Raw genomic sequence first — 24,865 nt, forward strand, 5'->3', positions numbered from 1 at the left:
ATTAAAAGAAACAAACTTGCAATCTGCTGTATTTATACTATTTATGATGCCATTTTAAACAGATGTTTAAAAAGGATGGAAAGGGAAAAATTTCTTTTTCCTTACTTATCTAGCCATCCATTCATCTATCTTACATACTTATTATTTGAAAGAAGTTTAAGACACAGTTCTTGGTTTCAAAAAACCGGCATCTATAAAGTTAGTTTGAGTGTCAACTTTATATACCTGGAAGGATTCTAAGTGGGGGAACATTACATAGTCCCTCCTTGCAAGATAATTACAGTCACAGTTACAGAACTCATTTTAATTAAACAAATGTTTAGTCAGGGCTTCTACTACAGGCCATTTTCAGTGCTAAAAGCAGGGAGAAACATCCAGAAATGCGTAAGATGTGGTTCCTGCCGCTAGTTGGGTTGCTGTCAGCCTAGCAGGGGAGGCAGCCCTCCATCTGGAGAAAATACCGCTTGTGTTATGGTAGCACAGAGAATGGTCCATAAGTTTTACCTGATAAGTGTTAGGTTGGAGCGGAGGGTAATTTGAAAAGCAGCCCATGAGTTATGCCTTAAGGACAGTAGAGTTTTGCAAGGAGAGAAAGAGAAGGAAGAACACTTCAGGCAACTACCAAGTTCATCGGTATAGATGCAGAGGTGCAAAAGAGCATGAATGTTTAGAAAATATGGGTGGTTGTCCACTATGTCTAGAATGACAGTAGCTTTATCACAATACTATCATGTGATGCCCAGAATGCCTAACATTTCAATTGGTGAAAAGGAAAAGATAGAGCATGGCTACCTGAGGGGTTGATGATAGCATCAAACATTGGTAAATGAGGGGCGCCTGGGTGGCTCAGATGGTTAAGCATCTGCCTTCGGCTCAGGTCATGATCCCAGGGTCCTGGGATCGAGTCCCACATCGGGCTCCTGGCTCAGCAAGGAGCCTGCTTCTCCCTCACCTGCCTCTCTCCCTGCTCATGCTCTCTCTCTCTCTCTCTCTCTCTCTGTATCTCTGTGTCTCAGATGAATAAATAAAATCTTTAAAAAAAAATTGGTAAATGAGCTGAGATTTTTGGGGGGATCTGACTGTGGGTAACATTTGTGTTACAATGATGAAAGATAAGATTGGTTCCTTCCCCTGGGGGAACTCTGGGAGTTTGGTTGAGGCATATTGAGAATCAGTAAAAATTTTTCAGCAAGGGAGTTGATATGATGAAAGTGGTGGTTTAAAAAATAAATTTCTTTGGAAGTCCACTAAAACTATATGTGGGGGTGAGTGTGTATGGCAGAAGAGGAGGCAGGTGGGGGGTTAAGGGCAGTATGTGCACCTGGGAGGAAGTAGGCAAAATAGAATCTATTGCCTCCATCTATACAAGTAAAGATAGAAAAGTGAGGCCTTGGCTTTTGGTGGCAGCAGTGAGAAAGAGAGAAGTGACCAATGCCATATGTGTGTGGGAGAGAGAAAAAGAAATCAAAGTAGAATTCAAGGTTTTGAGCTTAAGTGACTATGGTTTTGACAGAAATAGGACAATATAAATTGATCTGTCGCTTATACTTCATTGAAATTTGGTGAACTAAGTAGAGATATCCATTGGGCCATTCAAAATGTGGAACCAGCTGACCAATGGGACAGGACTAGAGAAGTAATTTTGGAGCCAATGTTTTTGACATAATAGTTAAAATCCACCAAAAGAGCATTCTCTAAAAAAGAGAATGAGAACAGGAGGGGATTAGAAGCTTTGAGGGGAAAGGAGCCATGGGTTAAGAAGATATGATTAGGAAGAAAGTGAGGTTTCGTGGAAGCCAAGGCAAGATGGGTTCCTAGTGGAGAAATGCTATCAAGGGAGCCAGGAGGAGGAGAAGAAGAGGTATTTGGAGGTTCTTAGCTTTGGCAAAAAGGGGACCATAATGACATTGGAGGGAGCTATTTCTTCATAGTGTGACAACAAAGGGAACATATATGCATCTAAGAAGGGAAGGTGGCATGGAAATGAGGATAGCCGGTACTGGCTTAGTCAGGAAAGGATATAAAAGCAGCTGCCTACAGCATTAGGATTAAGTTTAACACGCACTCCCCACCCTGTCCTCAGTGCTCCGGAGAAAGAGGATGGAGCCAGTGGAGGCAAAGGCTCTGGAGAGGAGGAAGGGTGATAAACAGGAGCTGACAAACAGGGGAAGGATGGGATCTGAGGCACAGATGATGCTTTGCCTTTGAAGGAAAGAGAAATAGCCATGTTGTCTTTAGAACCCGAAGGAAAGGAAAGAAGGTGGGCAAGGAGACAGGTTTTGGAGATGGAGGGAAGTGTAAAGAATGAGGCACCTCATACCCTGGGTCGCTGTTGTGCGTATCTAGCAGTACAAGAGAGAATGGCTAGGATGGGGATTGGTGAGGAGCACACCTGCAACAGATTCCGGGCCAGCCATTTTTGGGCAACAGTGGGAGAATGGGGAGCTGAAGGAGGTGACATAGTCAGGGGTTTGTAGTGGTTCAGGTCTCTTCAAGTCTTGGCTTTTTCTTACAGTGTGCTTTAGAGTTCTCAAAGTTTCAGATTTCCATTTGTCCTGCCCGGAAACAAAATTAGAAACTCAAAAACAGAGATAGATCTTGTGGTGCCTGATGAAGACTCTACAGTGAAATGAGTTTCTGTATGTAGACCACAAAGTGTCCAGCTTATTAAAAATATGGTATGATTGTGGTGACATCATCTTATTTTGGGAAAATCCGTGGGTTAGAGTCAAGAGAATTCTCTTGCTTTCTTGATCAATTAAATACAAATTATTTATTTTTCCTTGGATGATTTACAAAGTTAAAAGAGGAAAAGCACTTAAATTCACAAGGTGCTCAAAGCTAAGTACAAGTGCTCTGTATGCTAGACATTGTTTAACTAGTTATTTACTTGACTGATGATAGGCCTTCATTTCACTGTTTGCAGGAATTTGAGATGATCTGATTTAGGAATCCTGAACTCCCAAGGGAATAGATGACTCTAGACTCATATAGAATATAAGTCAGGCTATGAGTTCTAACATTGGGCCTTTCAAGCTGTCACCTTCCTAAGTTCCATGTTCTAAAATAATTTTGACTCTCACTTGTTTTTTAAGATTTATTTGAGAGAGAGAGTGTGTGCATTCGGGGGGCGGGGGAAGGAGGAGCAGAAGGAGAGGGAGAATCTCAAGCAGACTCACCGCTGAGTGCAGAGCCTGACACTGGGCTCCATCCCACAACCCTGAGATCATGACCTGACCTGAGACCAAGAGCCGGATGCTTAACCAGCTGAGCCACCTTGGCACTCCTTGACTTACTTTTAAATAATCCCCCTACTAGACTGTAAGTTTTTTGAAAGAACATCTTAGGGACACATCCATTTCGTACCCTCCTCAGACTCTTGTGAACATAGGACTTTGAACATTGTAGGGACTTATTTTAGTAAATAGTAATAGAATTGGATTTAATATACGAACTTATTTGAACATATGCATTTAAAACAGTTTTATTTTTGCACATATGATATTGTGACTAATCTTATTTGCTATCCAATATCTCAATTGAGAGAAAAAAGACAGTCTTTGCCTGTTTAATTCATATTACAAATGTCCTTAACAAATTAGTAATGGGTTAAAATTTATTCTTTTTTTCTATTAATTATTGAGTTAAAGATTTAGCAATAATCAATTCCACTGAAAGAGACAGTAACACCTTTGTTAAGTAAAAATTAGGGACCATGTATGTAGCCTACGGAAAGCATCCCTTTGAGGTTTTTCCAGCTAGTTTATTGAGTATTTTCCTTGAAATAATGGCCTGAAACATTTGAGTCCTGTAAAACCAGAGAGAAAGGCTAGTGGAAAAGAATGAATTATGGGTTTATTTTTTCTTTGATTAACTTCTCTTTAATAGGTTGAATTAAAGAATTAATACACATAGAATGCCAACTGGCAAAGGTAGAATGCTCCTCAACAATAATGTTAAGTTTCTGAAATGCTGTTTTTTTCTATTGTGCTGAACTCACCTCTGAAATTATAGCTTCAGATTAAAATAAGGGATAAAAATAAAGATATTATTAGATATAACTTGCTTTAACCTGTACAGAAAGTTACAGGAATGCTTGAAATGGTCAATGTTATCAAACCACGATAAAGCGTTGCTTGAAATCAAAAGGGACAGTAGTGTTCAGTTGGGGAGGGTTGAGATTACAGGAAGGGTAAAGGTGGATAAGGCTCACTTTTTCCGTGGAACATAATAGGTCCTATGAGCTTTTTTTTGCCAAAGCACAGAGGTGTCCAGCTTTAAGTGCTTTATGGTAGATATATATGTTTTTGTGGATCTTATATGATGGAAAAAGGAAGTTGATAATAAGGGGAAAATACATCTAAGAAAACCAGTCATATGGTATTATCACAGTGCCGGCTGGTACACTTCGCTTATGGGGCTGGAAGCATTTTCCTTCCAAGCCTTGTTTTATTAGGAGTTAACAAGTTGGCTCTGAATATCTTGCTCTAGGCAGAGACTTTGCAAGCAAGTTCTCAACCCAGAGACAGATTCTCTTTAACAAATTTAGAGAAAAACAAATCTTTAACTTTCGTAGTCCTAAAAGACTTAGCTTTTTGTTTTTTTTTTTTTTTTCCGTTTGCCCTTCAGCCCTTTCAGACTCCTAATATTTTTCTTTAATTATATTTAGTGAGTTCTTCTGGTAATAGTTTTTTTTTTTCTGTTTTAATGCTGTGGGATTTATATTTGATATATATGGAATATTAGCTTTAGCTCTCAAATCATGTCTGTCTGCGTTAACAGAAAATGGATTTTGTAACTCTGGTACAAATTGACGTTGTACCTCAGTTATTGTCTAGGACAGAATAAATCAGAAATCTTTTCAGTGATTGGGCATATTCAGTATTAACATATGGGATGCTGTTACGGTTTGTCAGGGAAGTTAGGGTTATGATTCTTTGAAAAAGAATTTAACTCAGTGAAGGAGTTTGGGTGGACAGTATGGTTGTTTAGTGATAATATGTAACCCAGTTCAGAGAGAAGAGTCAAGATAAATATCAGGTTGAAGCATATGAAATTGCCATTTTTGTAGATTAAAATTATGTATTGCCAATTTCATATAGTTCAATCATATAGGAATTTATGTTATTACCTTCTTATGTGAGTGTACATACCCCTTTTTATTTCTTGTTTACATGTTTCAAAGGAACACTTCATATTTACAGAATTTATAAAGAGTTACCTGTCAACGCTTTCAGTTGTGTGATTCATGTCTTTAATCAGTCAGGTGGGAGTCCATGTTGATGACACTCATTTTGGAGCAAAGCTTTTTTGGCTGCAAGAAAAATAAAAGAAACGAGTGTGAATTTTATTATACATGACTAGAATAAATTGCTAATAATCAACAGAATTGGATGAAAGGAACTATGTTTTATCATCAAATAGAAATGCATTTTAAATTGTAGGCAGGTGGTACAGGCCTATCTATGTGTATGTAGCAAAGAGTTAAATTGTCTGAAGCAAATCAGAGTGGAGTATTTGAAATTAATGCTACTCGGTACTGTATCTCCAGGGGCTGGCATCGTTTCTGGCACATAGTAGTTGATTAATAAATACTTATCGTAGGAATTAAAACAATAAACAAATGTGAATAATCCTGTTTTAGCGATTAGCTAATTCCATGGTTGAGGAATCAGTGATTTCTTCACTTTGTAGAACTGACCAGCTTTTTCAATCGATCACATCAGAAAGGTTTACAAGGCATACGGTGGAGGCATCAGGTTGTGCCCTCATCATTCAGACAACCCATCCTTCCTCCTCATGTCACTGTTGGGTATACATGCCTCATGCATGCGTGCATGCACGTAAAATAGAAAGCAGGAATTTTCTGTAGGAAAGTGGATTAGTCCTGACTCAAATCCTAATATTAATAACAACCACATACCCCTAGTTGGGTTTTTTAGCATAATCGGTGGAACAAAGGCTTTAAGGTCCTAAAGATGTAGGTTCGAATGTGACTCTTCCTTCAATAGGTATGTGATATTATTTTTTCTGGGCTTCAGCTTCTTCAGTAAAGTGGCCATAAATAATATCTCTGTCATACTACTGTGAGAGTTCAATGACAATGATATGTGCAGGGTTTAGCTCAGTGCCTCAACTATTGTATTGACGGTTGGGCTTCATGTTACCGGAAATGCCAGTGTGTTTTAAAAGAGGTATATGAGCAAGACAGTTATGAGAATTTCTGCACTTATAATTACGTATTTTTCTCTAAAGAAATTCATTAAGAAATATTTGTGATGTATGTAGGCCCTGAGAAGTTAACTTTGAGTAATGCAGAGAAAGAGAAAAACTAGTTTTTACTCGTCATGTGGTTTTGTTATTATGCTTATGAGGCTTCTGTGCCGGCAGCCCTAATCATTTTGAATATTCCTAAATATTTATCTACATTTGGACAGCTATTTGACCTTGAACACATTATCTGACCTCTCTGGTATTAGATGGGATCATCGTCTTTAAAGTTGGGCTCCAAGTTTTTGGGCCTAAGGGTTGGGGAGCAAGGAACTTGGGATGGAGGTTTGAAAATCCAAGGCAGTGATATACTCAGGAATATCTTTCATCTATACTCCAAGGTTTGGGTACCAATTCGAAATTACCAATTTGATTGGCAACTTTCTACCAAGAGTGCCAGAGGCAAACCTGTGTCGTGCCTTCGTAGAATCACTTCCAGAGTACTTTTTGAGTTGAAGGAGTCACACAGAAATTCTGCCATCATCCCCATCCCACTCCCCCTCCTGCTTATATTCTTCTATCCAGGGTTTCCAGGAGATGTTCTAGGGAATACTAGAGTGTTATCTTATTAAGGAATCCATTAGCACTCATTCATGCTAATCCGTTTACATTTGCATAAGCATCTTAATGGTTTTAGGAAAAATCCATAGGCCAGAAATTCCAGAAATTTCTCATTGCAAAGCTTTTTACCCAATTCATTGCTTTCCACAGCTTTCTAAGTATGGACAGACCCCCCGGGGTTATTTCCCAAAAGCAACTGTGTTAAGGTTTGCATTAAAACACTAGGTTCATGGTTCTGGAAATTTTATCAGTCTTTTAAGTGGTATCGGCCAGATAAACCTGCGAGAGCAGTACTACATCTACAGCGAATGTCACTGTATAAACTACTATTACTCTTGTTGCAATGGGGAGTTTTGCAAAGAGAGATATCTTAGGGGAGTCTTAAATTCGCCCCGAAGAGTCAAGAAGCAGAAGCAGATATTCTGAGAAAGGGAATTGTTTCTGAAAATTCTAGCAGTAATACTCTTTAAGATACTATTAGGTAAGTAACCTGGAAGGTTGCTTTAAAACCACTTTACAGATAATCCTCCCTATTTTACAGGTAATCCCCAAATCACCCAGGAAGTTAGAACCCAGGCCCTAAACATGCCTGTTTGTTCTTTCTACCTATCCTATGCCATCTATTGTGATTGGCAGGCATCTGATGTGTGCCAGTCAGACACTTCTCCTTTTGCTCTTAAATTCTCCTCAGCAGGTGTATTTTGGGGCATTTAGTCATTGGAGTATATTTTGAGTATTGAAATTTTAGTAGGTTTACTTTACATGGCATCTACAGCAAATAGACATAATAAAAACAATGAAATCCAACTGAGAAAAGCACTGAACTAAAGAGGAAAAATTATGTTTTTGTTTTTTTTTTTTAAGTGTGGACATTTCAATGCCTACTCATTTCCCCTGGAAATAAAAATAAGACATTGAACATTTGCCTTAAAAAAAAAAATAACATAGGATATTTTCCTTCTTTCTTTTGGTTGATGTAAATGTACTATGTATACACTTAAAGCGTATTTTATTCCTTAAGGTTTTTTTTTTCATTTTTATTCATACTAACTTTTGAAACTTAAAGCTGTATTTGTGTAACATTTCTATAAATGTAATTTCAAAAGTTGTGAGATTACATCATTTTATTTCTCATCTATTCTGCATCCTAATTTGAAGGTCAGAATATGAACTATCAAGCCTCATTTGGAGAAACTGAATAGCAACATAGTCCTTTGTGTGCTGTGAAGCATGTGACTCTATACTGATAGTGAGTTCTTTTAAAGTATAGGATTTATTTTTAAAAGTGATATGATGTAACATGGCATAGTTACTTGAAAAAAAGAAAAGATTGCAGTTCTTTAGGTGACCTTTGAGGAACAGCAGACGTTTGTCAGAGTGTCTTAATCAGGAAGTTTTGAAATGGGAAGCCTAATCTGTTAATCATAATTATACAGATATTTTCTGAAATTTACAATAGTGCTTTGACAAAGATCTTTCACATAGATACTAATCATCTAAACTTTACTCCTACAATTCTGAGATAATAATATTTTCCCTACGGCAAGACTGAGGGCCAGAGACTCTCCAACTTGCTCAAGGAGGCCCCATAGCTAATAAGAGGTAAAATGCAGATTTGAGTACAGCTTCTTTCTAATACCAGGTCCAGTCAGCGCTTCTCCAATATAATGTGACCATCAACAAAAACTAAAGATTTATCACGTAAATTTTTAAAAATGCTTATACATGTATAATATAGTGAATGTTAAGTAAGATTAGAGAGAAGAACGGACAACAGACTTGACAGTTAATGAGTTTCTGGTATAGTCTCAAAAGACAACAACATATAAGGAGTGCCCCATGCTTACACACACACACCCTCTCTCTAAAATAAATAAATAAATAAAATCTTAAAAAAAAAAAAAAGACAACAAGGTGAAAGCAAAGACAACATAGCACAGTGATTCTCAAACTTTAGTGTGCATACAAATTACCTGGTAGCTATCTGGTAGAATTTCAAAAGACAATCAATAAAAACAAAGATGATATAGATGTTGATGCTCAAACTTTAGTGTGCATAAGAATCGTTGGAATCTTAGTGTACATAAGAACTCTAAGAGATTCTGATTTGGAGCCCATGAATTTGTATTTCTAACAGTCTTCCAGGTGATAGGATTTTGATGGTTCAAGGACTATACTCTGAATATCTCTGACATAGCACAGACTGAAATGTACAAAGTACTTAAAATATAAGAATATATCAGGGATTTGTGATAATTAAGATAAATACTTGACTTCCTGGATGTACTGTAAAATTGCTTAAATAAAATGAGATTTTTGCACCAAAGATCTTTTAATTGTAATACAGATTCATCCCTGGGGAGGAGTGTGACTTTCTAGTCTATGAACAACCAGCTGTAACCAGCAATCATGGCCACTAATAGCTAATGGTCATAGGGTGCTTTTGGTTAGAACATCAACTCTGTGAACTTGGGAAGGCTCTAGAAGCTCCTGCAATTCTAATGCAGGGCTACAAAGGCCTCTCCTACTTCGGAGTTAAATAGAATCCCAGAAGCTCAGAGAGTGGTTAGATGATGGTTTCCCATTTCCTGAAGTTTTCATTCATTCCCAGAAAGCTCAGAGGAATCTGTAAGATACCCTGGAACTCTGAGTTTCTCAGAAACCTGAGCAGACTCCAGATCTCAACTGTTCACCTGCAAGGCCCCTGGACTGAGACCCTTTTCCAGAGGCCAGGAGAGCTACAGAAAGCCTCTCAGCTATGAGGCATAGAAATATTTCAGCCCCACTTGCCTTGACAGTTCCTCAAGCCACGCCCCATTTGGAGACTCAACCTGAAGCTGGAGACATCATTCCTTCCCAGACACTTCGCAACCCCACCCCCATCAGGACTTCAGCAACAGTGGAACCAAATTCGTTGTGAAGTGAATTGCAGCTCTGATTCAAAGCCCTGGAAGTAGTTGTGTTTTTATGTCTCTTTAATAAGTAAGCATCTTGGCTTTATTGAGAATGTTTTTGGTTGTGAATGTGAACATGGCTTTCATCATCAGAGGCAGGACTACCATTTATCCTTCACTTTTTTCAGGATTTCTTTTTCATGGCTGAATATTGCAGAGATAAGATGGACCTTCAGAGCCAAGGTGTTGTCTTTGGACTTGGTTTAGTTTTTTTTGTTTTGTTTGTAAAGATTTCATTTATTTGACAGAGAGAGAGACAGTGAGAGAGGGAACACAAGCAGGGGGAATGGGAGAGGGAGAAGCAGGCTTCCCGCCCAGCAAGGAGCCCGATGCGGGGCTCGATCCCAGGACCGTGGGATCATGACCTGAGCTGAAGGCAGACGCTTAACGACTGAGCCACCCAGGCACCCCTGGACTTGGTTTAGTTTAAGACAGACTTGATATTATGTCTTCCATTAGAGGGAAAAAGCAAAACACAAAATCAGGCACTGCTGTTAGGTCTACGTTTCAGGCATTGTGATTACTTCCAAATAGATTTAAAAAGAAAGCGAGGTAGAGAGGGAGGGAGGAAGGAAAGAAGGGAGAGAGGGAGGGAGGAAGGAAGGAAGGAGAGAAGGGAAAGAAATAATGAATGTGCAAGCTCAATTTTCAGATGGAGTCTAGTACACTGTGATGCTCCTCTGAGTTTTTTTTAAAGCATTTGTCTTTCACCTGCTGTGACTTTAGAGGCTAAAATACTATTCTGTTACTTTTATGAGAGTGGTAGCAGAAAAAAAATGAAAAAGGTTTTCAAGTTTGGCAAAATCTGTACAAAATGTTACTGAAACCATACACTGCTTTGGTCAGTGGAGAGGCAGCCTGTTGATGAGCGTTTGATTTTTAGACAGGATGTGTGATTTTTCTTTCTTTCTTTCTTTCTTCAGCCTTAGGAAGTAAAAAACTTGGCTTTTATTGGTAAAATTGTCAGACACTGAAAAACAGTGACAGAGATTCTTCATTTGACCAAACTTTTTAGTCAGGCTTCTAAATTTTTTCCATGTTACATCTGTGTACTTCTTTGTAAAATCCAGTTTTGGCAAGAACCCTGCTAAGTCAGTGTAACCTGAAACCCCCCCATATCTGACACCCCTCGGTATCTGATCGGGTTCCTCATCTTCCACCATCCCCCGAGTGATGTCTGATCACCCTGGCCTGTCTTCAGCAAAGAATCCTGTTAGGTCAGTTTAGCCAGACCCCCCCTTACTCCTGATGTTTCCTCTTAGTAATTTTGTATCTACTGACCCCCACCCTGATTCTTAGCTATAAATTCCCATGTGTTTATGCTGAGTTGAGTCCAGTCTCTCTCCCCCACCCATAAAATCCCATTGCGGGGGTCCCTGTACCTATTGCAATGGTCCTGGATAAGGTCTTCCTTACCATCTTTAAAAGTGCTGTTGAATATTTTAACAACTTAAGGGGTCTTTAGTCTTTAGTCTTATAGGTAGCCTATAGGCAGTATCCGGTTTTCAGATATACTTTGTTTGGCATTTGTTGTGTTTTGCAAATGGAGTTAGTTGCCAATACTTGAAAAATAGGCACTAGCATGTAATAATCCAGATTTTGCATTTTCTTGAAAAAACATCTGAAGAAATGACAAGAAAGACAAAACTGGCCAAGGCAAGGTAGCAGCTGCTTCCTTTGGACTGGGAGGCTTTCTCTTACTCCCCCTAGTACCTCTCCAGCTGGCTTCTCTGCCTTTTGTTCTCTACCTGGAAGTTCACACATTTGCCTTTGCAATTGCTTCAGTATGGTTTTCTGAGGAGTTAGTACTTCCTGGTGTTACGGCGTGTCCTTAAGGACACTTCCCCAGTCCCCTTTTTTAAGTATATGAATTTATAAGGATCTGAGAACTTGTAAGAAAAAGGACATACTATGTATAATCTTAAAGAAATGGAGTGACATTATTCTAATTCTTATTGCACCAATTCATATAAGTTTTTTGCAGCTCTGACGTTAATGCTTAATTGTGTGCATAATTATGACTACATCTGTGAATAGAGTTTTTTATTAATGATGTGATTTAGATACATTTCTTTTCTTTATTTTTTTAAAAGATTTTATTTATTTATTTGAGAGAGAGAGAGGGAGAGAGCACAAGTGTGGGGGAGGGGCAGAGGGAAGCAAGACTCCCTGCTAAGCAGGAAGCCTGATGTGGGGCTTGATCCCGGGACCCTGAGATCATGACCTGAGCCGAAGTCAGATGCTTAACGACTGAGCCACCCAGGCGCTCCTATTTAGATATATTTCAAGAAAGTGTAGTTAAACCACTGAAGAATGAAAATACCCAAATTTTGGAAAATTAGCTTTTAATCAAAGAATGCATGCTATTAATGGATGGTTCTGTATTTTTTTTTAAGTAGAAAAAGAAATGGATAAAATTTTACTTCTTAAGTACTTGAAAACATAATTTAATATTTGGGGTTTTTTTTGTTTTTATTTTCTTTTTAAGATTTTATTTATTTATTTGACACAGAAAGAGAGCGAGAGAGGGAACACAAGCAGGGGGGAGTGGGAGAGGGAGAAGCAGGCTTCCCGCGGAGCAGGGAGCCCGATGTGGGGCTCGATCCCAGGACCCTGGGATCATGACCTGAGCCGAAGGCAGATGCTTAACGACTAAGCCACCCAGGTGCCCCATAATTTAATATTTGAATTTGCCTTTATTTTGACTGAGTTAAAAAGGAATTAAACCAAAGTGAACCAAGTGTCTAGTAAGTGCCAACTATTTCTATCTATAAAGTACAACTTTATTCCAGACACAGTGCGCAGCTCCTCTACTGCATTCAGTGAGGGGATCATAATAGTAATTCCTGTCATATGGAAACTGTGTTACATTACCTTTTGAAGGCTCTCAACCATTTGCTTGGTTTGATTTTAAGATTGTGTGCCTTAAAGTTTAATTAATACAATGACTGAAGAACATTTGCATTTAGAGGATAAGGTTAAAATAATTTGTTCTCCTTGAACCTTGTGAAGGAAAGGTTAATACGACTAAATGAATTACATTGAAAGGATTAAGTTAGAAATTGAGCCTTTAAAGAAGTCTGAGGTAAACTTTACTTATTTGGGGGTTCATAGGAAAGTTAAGCATTCATTTTGGTTTTTTAAGCAAAGCAGGAATAAATACTATGTATGTCTGAATATAAGGTGATCCCAAGATACTAATGTTTATTTTCCCAATGAGAAGTTTTGAATATGTAAAACCCTAAGACATATGGATAAAATGGTGAAATATTTACTTGCATTTTAATTAACAATTAACTTCCACATATGTATTTTAAAATCACATATTACATAAAATATTAATTAGAAATACTATTTTTCTCTACTTTTTAAAGTTCATTGACTGATTTTATTTAAATTCTTCACATGTGATTCAGCACTTGTGTCTCTGTCATTACAAAACCCTGTGTTTGGAATCACTTATCCAGTTTTCTAGGACACGCCATTTCTGCTTAAGTTTTTTTTGAGACTTCAGGCTTTTTGATGTAAATATGATTCTGCCATTGTAAACATTATGCCAAGCTACACATCAGTTGCATAATAGTGGGACAGTTATTTTTAAAAATTTGTCCTCTAGGTGACTACTTTTGATCTCTTGTTCTTTAAAGTTATCTTAATAGGCTTTTACATGATCATATCCAGCATTTGCAATTTTAAGAAATAATTACAGAATCTGTTTGGAATTTTTGCTCTAAAGAACATATTTTGTTGGGGCGGCACCAGGGTGGCTCAATTGGTTAAGCGTCCGACCCTTGATTTCAGCTCAGGGTCGTTAGATGGAGCCCAGCATCCATCGTTGGGCTCTGCACTTAGCTCAGAGTCTGCTTAAGATTCCCTTTCTCCCTATCCCTCCGCCACTACCCCTCCCACTCTTTCTCTCTCTCTCTCAAATAAATATTTTTAAAAATACCAGATTTTGTTAAATTACATTTGTAAGAGTTTAAAACTAGGAATAATGGAGGTTATTTCAGCCTCATGTTTTCTCCAAACCAACCTTTGTTTTACATAATAATGTGATACTGAGATTTAGATAAGAATTTGACTATGAGGGGCACCTGGGTATCTCTGTTGGTTAAGCATCTACCGTCAGCTCTGGTCATGATCCCAGGATCCTGGGATCGAGGCCTACATCAGCTCCATGCTCAGCAGGGAGTCTGCTTCTTCCTCTGCCCCTCACTCCCCACTCATGCTTGCTCTCTCTCTTTGAAATAAATAAATAAAATCTTAAAAAAAAAAGAATTTGACTCTGAGGTGATTTGCTCTTTCCTGGGAAATGTTCTTGGGGGAGGAAAAAAATCTGCCTGATGTTTGAACGTATATGATACTTCCTTTTTCTTCTGCCTTTCCAGGTTATTCCTTAAATCTTTACTACTAGTAAAGTGCAATAAAATGTAGTAAGGTAGATATCCAGTGGGGGGGCAGGGGAGCATCTTATATAATGGAAAGTCAAGGCAATGTTATTAATATTGTGAGATTTTTTTCTTATCCTAGTGCATATCAACAATTATTAACATATCCATTTCTTAAAGAAATATTCCTATAACAAAGATAAGTGATAACAAGATAAAAGGTTATACTACATGGTACACATTTTCTATGAATGTTCCCATAGTTGTATAATACTTATTGTGTGAGATTTTTATTAGGAGGTAGCAGTTAATTTGGCAGGAGATGTTGTCCTTGTCATTTCCTGATATCCATGAACTACACCATTAACCACAAACTACAGAAGATGAGAACGGCTGGTGATGAGGGAGATGAGAGAGCTTGGGAATATGAGAGGATTTAGAATTTATCATGTTTAGTGGTTTTTGTCTTGGTTATTCAATGAAATGCCTACTTTTAAGAATTTAAGAAAAATGAAGTGGTAAGTATTATTACTTTCATATCACCTATGAAAAAATCTATTATTGTAACATTTTGCAGGGAGGGATAGCTCACTTTTACTCTGGGGCTTCCAGTTTTGTATGAAAAAAAACTTACGTCATTAGTATACCAGAAATATGATAATTCAGTACTACATATATTAGCAATAAATTATACCAGTGAAAATAATGATGAATTATCATTGTTATCTCTTAACAGTGGAAAGAGTGGAACGAGAAAACCTTTCAGACTATTGTGTTCTGGGTCAGCGTCCAATGCATTTACCAAATATGAACCAGCTGGCATCCTTGGGGAAAACCAACGAACAGTCTCCTCATAGCCAAATCCACCACAGTACTCCAATCCGAAACCAAGTGCCCGCGTTACAGCCTATCATGAGCCCTGGTCTTCTTTCTCCCCAGCTCAGTCCACAACTTGTTAGGCAACAAATAGCCATGGCCCATCTGATAAACCAACAGATTGCTGTTAGCCGGCTCCTGGCTCACCAGCATCCTCAAGCCATCAACCAGCAGTTCCTGAACCATCCGCCCATTCCCAGAGCAGTTAAGCCAGAGCCAACCAACTCTTCCGTAGAAGTCTCTCCAGATATCTACCAGCAAGTCAGAGATGAGCTGAAGAGGGCCAGTGTGTCCCAAGCTGTCTTTGCAAGAGTGGCATTCAACCGCACACAGGTATGATTAGCATTGAACATGGTAATTGGTGGTTAAGACTAATACTAAGGACAGAATTGTGACGTACTTTTTATCCCTTTAAAAAATTTTTATGGATCCCAGAGCACTCAGGATTAACTAATAATCCTTAGTTCGGGAAATACTGTCAGCATTGATCCATATATGGCCATAATTAATTAATTTCAGTAAGGTAATGAACATCTGTGAACTCAGGATCCAGAATGTTACCAGTGACTTGAGCCTGTGTGCTCCTCTCTTCCCTCATCTTTTCCATCTGCTTTTCCCCAGGTATAACCCTGATCTTGAATTTTGTGGTTATTCACTTGTTTTTTAAAAACTAGCTCTAAAACTTTATGCATATGTAATCTTTTATTTACCTTGTTTTTGAACTTCATAAAAAGAGTATCACTGATGTCATGATTTCTATAATTTTTTTTAAAAACCTTTCAAAATATACAAGTTAGATTTAAGATATTGATAAAATGGTAATGGATAATTTTCTCATATTTTTTAATGTTTTGGGGGAATTACATGCAATACTAAATGATAAAAAGATAAACAGTTTATTTATGTATATCTTGCTTTACTGAGGCCCTCATCTCAGTGTTTCTTTTTCCATAGTCTGGGGTGGGACCTAGAAATGTGCATTTGTAACAAGGTCCCAGGTGATTCTGTTGCTGCTGGCCTAGGAACCATACCTTGAGAACCACTGATTTAGTCTTTATATGAGTAACAAGAAAACAGAAGTGCTAATCTCAAGGAGCTAATGACGTGGTAGTAAAAGAAAAAAAAAAGTATTCAGATAATGAAAGTAAAATGAGAAGTAATATGAATAGTGTAGGAGAATAACCATGGTTGTAGTGGGTTGTAGCTCCATGAAGAGCTGGGCATAAAGAATAATTACACTAAGATGAATATAGTGTCGTTAAGAGGAGTAGGTTTAAGTTTGGCTACCCTACTAAATGCAAGGCAGGAAGCTAAGCTCTGTGCAAATGCAAAGATGAAAAAGATCATGGGCGCCAGCTCATATGTAAACACCTGACATGAGTATTAAGTTGCTGGAAAGTTAGACCTTGAAGGATAAATAGAATTTAACAGGCAAAGATGGAGAAGAAGGGTATTTTTGGCTACAGGAATTAACGAGAAAAGTGCTGAGTCAGGCAAGTGTGGGAATAGTTGGTAGTTGATAGCAAAGCTAGATAATAAAACTTAAAAGGCGGAAACAGATCAAAAAAGGTCTTAGGGCCATGCTAGGAACTTTGAACTTTAATAGGCACTGGAAACCACTGAAGGTCTTATGTAGGAATATGCTGTGATCCAATAATCAGAATTGGATCTTAGGAAGATCTTTCCCCCCCAGTCATGATGGCAAGAGGGTAGGAATATCATTTAGAAAGCAGCTAAGTGTAGCTGAAATGTATAGAAGTTTTGAACTAGGCTGGTGGTTGTGGAGTAGAGTCCAGAGTCAGGAAGCACTGTGGAAGTAAAGTTGACAGAAAGTGTAACCATCATAATGCCAAGGTTTGAGCCTTGTGGCTGAGAATAAATCTGTAATCACTTAGAGTATCAAGGAGAACATTGAAAGAGATGGTTGGAATAAGCTTAGAGTGATTATTTTGGATTAGGCTATTTTGACTCTGAAGTGCTGGCAGATTTCTTAAATGAAGGTAGGCAAAAGTCATTGAAAATGTGAATTTGGTGCTAAAAAGAGTTTTCAGGGCTAGAGGAAGAGATTAGAAATTTATTGCCAGAGCCTGGGATTTAAAGAGTTGGGAGAAGGAGGAGGAAAAACCGTCACCACTACTGTCACCAGGAAAAGAGAAGAAATTCCAGTAGAGATGGACGCAGGTGGAGATGGAAGGGTAGGGAGGTTGTAGTGAGAGTACAGCAACATGAGCAGAATTTCCAGGAGACTTGTCCATGTGTACAAAACTAAGACATCTGGGAGTGAGAGGCTTGAACCATGGCATGAAATTTGGTGATTGGTTGGAAGAGACCTATGGCGAACTTAGAGTAGAATTTCATTAGAGTGGAGAAGGCAGGAGCCAGAATTTAGGAGTTAAGGAGTGGCTAAATGTTGAGGATGCAGAAGCAGGGGCTGCAAATTACTCTTTCCAGAATTTGGTGTTGAAAAGGAGGCCAGAAGTGTGTTGACAGTTTGAATGTGATAGGGCTTCAATCTGAGATAGAAGGAATTTTGAAGTAGTTTGGGATCTCAGCTGAAATTAACAGGCATGACCTAGTGATGGAACCATGCACTGTGGTTTGTTAACAGTCTCCAGGAATGCTGGAACCAGGGGAGTGGAGCAGGGAAGAAGCACAGTGGGGTTGTTTGAGGTTTAGTGCTGACAGATTAGGTATGGCAGGAGACCAAGAGGGGGAAATCTTTTGCTCCCTTGACTCTTAGCTAATTTATACATTCTATTATTGACAGACTCACTTGACATCATTTAAAAATGAGTTTGGAGGTTCACAGAGGTCTGCACATGTTCCGGATATCACTCTATGGCTTCTTTTTTTTGACTCAGAGTAATCAAGCAGCATTTGTGTGTCCACAGTTATCTGAACTAGGGTTATGAAAAACGCCGGTCCTTTTGAGCATGTCTGTTGCATATTTGTTGCTAAATACAAAGTGGAAGGATGCGTCTTTCAGTCTTTATTTTGCAGGTGTGTGTGTCCTTTCACCTGTCATTCATGCGCGTGAATAGGCGTTTCATAGCTGGCCAACATTTTATTGCCTGGTTATATATACAGTTCCTTTGGCTAAGGATAAAATTGAAAGCATGGTTGGATTTTAGAATCAAATACAGTATACATTTTATCCAAATAGCATGAAGCCTCAGACTCGCAGAGAGACTAGACAGAAGACAGACCATGCTGGTGTGAGGGCGTGCTCTGCCAGCCAGGGCCCTAGGATCTTGGCGGTCTGTCTTCTCCCACACAATCCTTTTTGTCTGTCTTCATGGATTAATGATTTTTCTTTGGCATTGCCATCGCTGAAGTGCCAAGTTATAAAAGGTCTAATTGAAGCATGGAACACATTTTATTATTTTCCTCCTGCCATTAAATTTGTAAGATGGCTATACCCAGAAAGGAACATTCACTTTCAATCAACAGGAGTTTGAGTTCATGGGCCAGCCTTGAGGATATCAAATGGAAACTGCATAGGAATGTATGAGTATTTCCTTTTAAAATTCTGCTTTTAATTTGGGAAAGCTTTTCATCCCTCTGGGATCATAACCTGTTGTGTATAAAGCCCAACCTAATCAAGGTAGATGGTATTGACAGAATGACTTAGTTTGAACTTAAGCCAGAGGTCAGCAGGCAGATTGTTTTTGCTGTATGTACTGTAGTCACTAACAGCAAGGTTGGACAGCTGGGTTTCACCAGCAGAATCATTAAATGGAAAATATGGTGTACTATGCCCCATGAAACCAACCATGGATTTTCCAAATGTTAGGCCTTTTTGAGTGGAATCAGACATTTATGGGTGATATAATGATTTGCCAGCTATAATAAACAAAAATTAACTTTATAGATAATAACATAAATGAATGGTTAATCTTTAGATAGAAAAGAATCTCAACTTTTTTTTCCCCCCCAAAGCAAACAGGATCAGAACCTCTTATTTTAGATGGGTACCTAAGGCCAATATCAATCTTGTACTTAGTTGCTTTACTGATATATGTAATATATCTTTAGTGCTTTACTGATATGTAATATATCTTTAGTCCACTGAATATATTCTTTTTTTTTAAGATTTTATTTATTTATTTATTTGAGACGGAGAGAGAGAGCATGCACATTCATGCATGAGCAGGAGGGGTGGAGGGAGAGGGAGACGCAGACTCCCTGCTGAACAGGGAGCCCGATGAGGGGCTTGATTCCAGGACCCCAAGATCATGACCTGAGCTGAAGGCAGATGCTTAACTGACTAAATCACCCAGGGCACCTCCACTGAATATTTTCTAGAAATAGTTCATGATCTCTATTATTCATTTATTATCAAATTCAATAAAAAGCAACTTGATTTGTCACCCTATAGTTCATGTTCCTGGTTTTGTGCTTGATGATTGGACCAATAGCATCTAGTAATTAGAGAGACAGAGAGAGAGAATGTGTATAGAACAAAACCCAGACGTATAACATTCATAAATGAAGTTAAAACTAAAAAAAAAAAAAAAAGCATCAGCTTAGTTTGTCATGTTTAAAACTTCCCGATGAAGAACTCAAATTCATAATAAATAGCATTTGAAAATGCCACTTCTCCAAAGAGAAACTATTAATTACTTTGTATATCTGATCCATTGCCACTGTAAGTATATCATTTGGTGATATAAAATAACACAATTGAGGGAATAGAGCTATATTTCCAAGAACTTGCTTTTAATACATTTTTATGTTAATCAATGTGCCTTGAGATCATGCAATGCTAGAATATCAAATCTTCAGCCTGGGCACGAGATTAATGTAGTTCTAGATGCAGGGTATAGCAGAGCATCATATCCTGTCTGTGCCATCAGGATGATAGAAGCCTGTTTTCATCATTATGACCTTACATAAAATATATTCTGAGCATCATCACTTTCTTCTTTATTAGTCTTTTGGAGGAAAAGGTTAACCTCACTTTTTGGGTCTCTGAGGATTTTATGACAAATGAGAGATAAAACGTTTTCTGACCTGGTCATTAATTTTCAGGCAATCCTGTGATACAGTTCTAAGTGTTTCTGTTACCTGTGATCACGAAATGAGGTGGTATGGTCAATACACCAGAGGAGGCTGAGGCAGATAACATGTCTGCTCTGTTTTTGGTGTTTTAATTCTCCCTCACCCCCTATTCCCCCTACTTTTACTTCTAGAAGCTAGCAACTGCTAGTCAGCTTTTCATTCAAAGAACTTTCCTCGGGCTACTGGATTTTGCTTTGCTCACACTGGCAGAGAGCTGTAAAATACTTAACCAATATCTGGTAGGTGCAGGAGGATGAAAGCCCAGTTCCCCTTCCTCCAATAGAAGGGACAGCTCTGAAGCGTGACTTCTACTCCAGAGCTCTCTGCAGATGAGGCTGAGGCGAGGATTGTATGGGCTTCTTCCCTTCCCTGCCCTGCTTCTCCCACTCCCTCACCAGTTTCCCTCAGAAACACTTCCTTAATAAATCACTTCCACAGGAATCTTATCTCAGGATGTGCTTTTTATCCCAGGTTATAGATCAGTACCACTGCTAGTCTTGGCTTTCGGGTATATCATGGGGTAGTAGGTTGAATAAAATTTGATCTTCAATATTATGCCTACTACCTTCCAAATCTAAAGTAAGATATCACTATGGGAATAGTATAGATGTTTTTACTGTACTACTTTCTCTTGAAAATATTATCACTATTATTATTTTAAACTGAATTCAATGGACCGATACTGATATTGTCTAGATCTGCTTATGGATATCGAATGTGGGGGAGAGAAAAAGAAGGAAAAAGAGAGGGAATGAGACTGAAACAGACACTGGATTTGAAGCCCTGTGAGATCTTCCAAACTTGACTTAAATGAAAACCACCCTTACTGAGTCTGAATGGTGAATTATGTAATCCATGTGAGTTTCAGAGTAGCTTTGGCTCCTTGCCTGCCCATCTCCAGTGCTCTGTCAGTGATGCAAGTGGTGTTTGTAGCACTAATAATTTCAAGAAATAATAGGACCAGTGCTCTGTCTAGTTTATTTTTTCTTTTTCTTTTCTTTTCCTTTTCTTTCTTCCCTCTCTCCCTCTCTCCTTCCTTCCTTTTTTTTTTTTTTTTTAATTTTACCTTCCTTTCTTTTGCAATTCATTTTCTCTTGCTAATTTCCTGAATTTATTTAGTGTTGGCATACTTTCACTTTCTAGGCCTATGGACATTAAATAAACTGCTTGCCTATTTACTGTGTTTACATCTGTGCTTTTTGACAGTTTGATTATGAATCCTAACCTTGGGTGTTCTTTTGCCCCGTGTCACTTTGTGGACTTAAAATTAATCAGAGGCTTGTGACACTATGAAAAGGTTTATGACAGTATTTTAAAAGACTGGCTATTAGCAAGGAATGGTTGTGGGATGCCTACTGACCTCTAATAAGGATGGTTTCATAAAATATGTACACTGAATCTTCCTTAATAGATAAACTATTCTCTAATTTATTTAAAAATCCAATGACCTACATATTCATATGTTCAGGAGTCCCCCATTTACTAACATTGTTTCTCCTCTGAGACCTCCCATCTGAGCAAATCTGTTAAATGAAGTAGAGGAAGCTTTGATCCAAACGAGGCTAAATCCATTGGAACGGATGCCTTGCCCCATGTGAGTGGGAGCATTAGAATGCCAGAAAAGGGGAATTAGGTGTGACCCCCATCCTGTCTCTGCACCACTATCCCCTTACCTTGATGGTAGAGTTCAGGAAATCCTCTTACATAAGGAATCAGCAGTAAGAAGTTTCTACAGTTTGAAAATGAGACTTTTGCCACATTCATTATTCATATAATGGAGTATTTTTCTTTTTCCTCTAGCAGATTACATCATAACTCAGAAAGTTCAGGTCCATTTTCTGTTTCAGGTAGTTCTCCTGAGCCAATTCTTAGAAACATGTTTTCAGTAGAAGCACAGATGTGTTTCACAAAATGTGCCATTCTGTAACAGTAGGGCTCTAATTTGGTATCTTGCTCCTTCTTCAGTTTGATGCAAAAGTCACCGAGTTACACAATTTGCAACCTTTTGTCAGACACCTTGCTCAAGAAAATTGTTCATCATGGTCTTATCTGATAGAGAAAAGGATTTTAAAAATCCTTTGGGAAATCATTTGGTTGACCTGTCCTTATTTGACTACTTTTTATTTTTTATGAGACTTTGCAAAGAATCTGCTGTTTACTCATCAAAGCCACATCATTTGAAGAAACTTAAGGCCAGGGTCATAAATACAATTTTATGAAGTGACTCAGCAACTGGAGAATGTTTTCAACAGATTGGAAAATTAGATTGAATTATGTATCAGGAAAGTTGGCGGTGAGGTCAATGGCTAGAAATGTACATGTCTATGTGAAAGGACATGGATTTTGCTTTTAAGCTTTATCAGCACCAAGTTTATAGTATATGCATGCCTATATTATTAAGGTCAAAAATGTCTAAGGACTTGCTACACATATTTTGAAATGGCACAGTTAGAAAGAGATACGTAGCAACAACGTGAACATTTTAACAACCAAAATATTTGGAAATCTGAACTTAAGAGCATTACCAGTCAATTTGGGGGAGAAGAAAGTCTTGTGTTTGATTTATACATATTGTTGGCCAAAGATAGACTTGATTTAATTACACATACAGTTTATGTTTGTAGAAAACTTGACCTCCAAGATACTCAGAATTATTTCTCAGCCAACCTCTGGTCCCAGCCATCATTATTTCTTACTATGCAACAGAGATACGGGCGCTCAGCAAGTCATACAGGAATAGAACACAATGTAAACCCAGGGGTCTTGACTCCATGGTCCAGTGAGCTGGTTATAAAATGACAAGGAAACCTGTGAGAAAAAGGAAGTCCATCCACTGAAAGATGGCCTGTAAATATGAAATGCTGCAGATCAGGCATGAACATATTATTGGGTTTTGAAGCAAATAATACACCCTCTTTTGATTTCAACATTAAATTAATAAAGTGTAGGAAAAGATGGCTCCGCTGGCTTCATAAAATAGGCAATCTTTCATTTCAGAACCACTGGCTTGAATTCATAGATTTAAAGATTGTAATAATATTAATATCTCTCAGGATAGCAGTGTCTCAGAGTTACTAGATGGCTTAAGGATGGCCTCTAGCTAGTGGTCTCACTTTAGTTCCTCTTATACATATAAGAACTATCATTAATTAGCACCTTTTGGGCAATTCCAGCAAAAAAGGATGGAGGACATACTGGTTTTGTTTTCTGGGTAGAGAGAAGGTTGACTCAGTAGTCGTCAAACGTCTATAACCCTCTCCTCATTCCTAAATCTACTTGGAATAGCAAGTTTTGTGTAAAAGAATGTATAAAGACACTCCCCCCTTCACAAAACTGGCACCAAACAATCAGAGGAAACAAAGGTGATTGTTTGCTGTTCTATTTCTATCCCTGACCAGTGTGCAAAGTTCTTAAAAATTAGTTACTGAACTAATTATAGAAAATTCCAGTTTCTCTATTTTAGCTAAACAAGGCTGCCTTCTAGGGAGGTTTTGTAAGTTTTTGTCACTATTTTCTAACAAGGAGTGATCAATTCATTTCACACAGATAAGGCGTCTCTCTCTTCAATAAGGACTTTCTTTTACCTCCAGTGAGTGTATCTCAATATACACCTGTATTTTCAGTGTGAAGGCCTGTTTTAGTATTTAACTAGTTTCCTCCAATCCTGGGTGTTGTTTACAATTGAAGTAGAATTTTTATAGAAGAAATACAAGGACCACTAGCCTTAGATCCCATTATTTATATACCTTTTCACCATTGCTTATTTAAAGTAATGAAAAAATACACAAGGAGTGTTCCTTTCATGGTCATTGATTGAAATGATGACCACTTGGCCTGGGGTTAAGTGCATGTTTGTTCAAATAAAGCAAATTAAGTTTAAAGGCCAGAAATGCTGTGAGAAAAATATAACTGAATCAATTTGAAGTCAGTTGGAGATTACAAGGTTGTTTACATTCTGTCTACAAGTTTTGTACCTAAAATTATCATTGTAAACTACAGCATTTACTTTCAGACTTCTCTGACTGAAATACCCAGTGAGAAGTACTTTTTGCATCATGAGCTGGTACACACACTCACACATGTGCACATATGTATGTGTGTCTATCTTGAGCTCCATCTCATTTCCACCTATATTTTTATCTATATGTTTCTAAAGCAAAGCCTTCATGAAGGGAAGAAAAAAAAAGCCTTCATCAAATAATACTTGTACCATGTATGAAGTACCCTGGTAACTTCCAATCTATTTAATTGCATTTCATTATCAAAAAATAGTTACGATGTACTGAAGTAATTCTGTCATCCACTAATAATTATGATCCATGTTTAAACAATGATGCAAATGAAAGCTTTTCTTTAAATGACTACAGAATTACTTGGGGAAGAAAAGTCGTTTTACTTTTCTGAGGTATAAAATGAGTATCTTGGTTTAGTGATAATACTGGATATCCATATGGTCATCCCACTTTATATAATTAATTAAATTTTTCTTTACATTATCCTCTATCCCAAATAATTTTAATTATTCTGCTTCCTAGAAAGTATTCTTTACATTTTCTGCCTTCTGTATGGGGAAGTGTTTAGTGAAATATAAGTGGAGGGCCTTGAAAATTTGAAGTTGCAAATTCAAAATAAGAATTGTACTTTGAGGGGTACCTGGGTGGCTCAGTCAGTTGAGCCTCTGCCTTCAGCGTGAGTCATGATCCCAGGGTCCTGGGATAGAGCCCCGTGTTGGGCTCCCAGCTCAGCAGGGAGTCT

At 38.0% G+C, this 24,865-nt stretch overlaps 1 protein-coding gene across 1 annotated transcript in view; it reads left to right on the plus strand.

Moving 5' to 3' along the window:
* SATB2 (SATB homeobox 2) overlaps positions 1-24,865 on the plus strand; it is a 185,229-nt gene that overhangs the window by 96,273 nt on the left and 64,091 nt on the right. The window contains exon 7 of the mRNA XM_028122827.2: positions 14,910-15,382. Coding sequence (XP_027978628.1) covers positions 14,910-15,382 — 473 coding nt within the window. The remainder of the gene's footprint in view (positions 1-14,909; positions 15,383-24,865) is intronic.

The sequence above is a fragment of the Eumetopias jubatus genome, unplaced genomic scaffold, assembly GCF_037043125.1.
Source record: "Eumetopias jubatus isolate StellerSeaLion01/CBP00866 unplaced genomic scaffold, mEumJub1_p1.0 scaffold_3, whole genome shotgun sequence".
In the NCBI taxonomy this organism is placed as follows: Eukaryota; Metazoa; Chordata; class Mammalia; order Carnivora; family Otariidae; genus Eumetopias; species Eumetopias jubatus.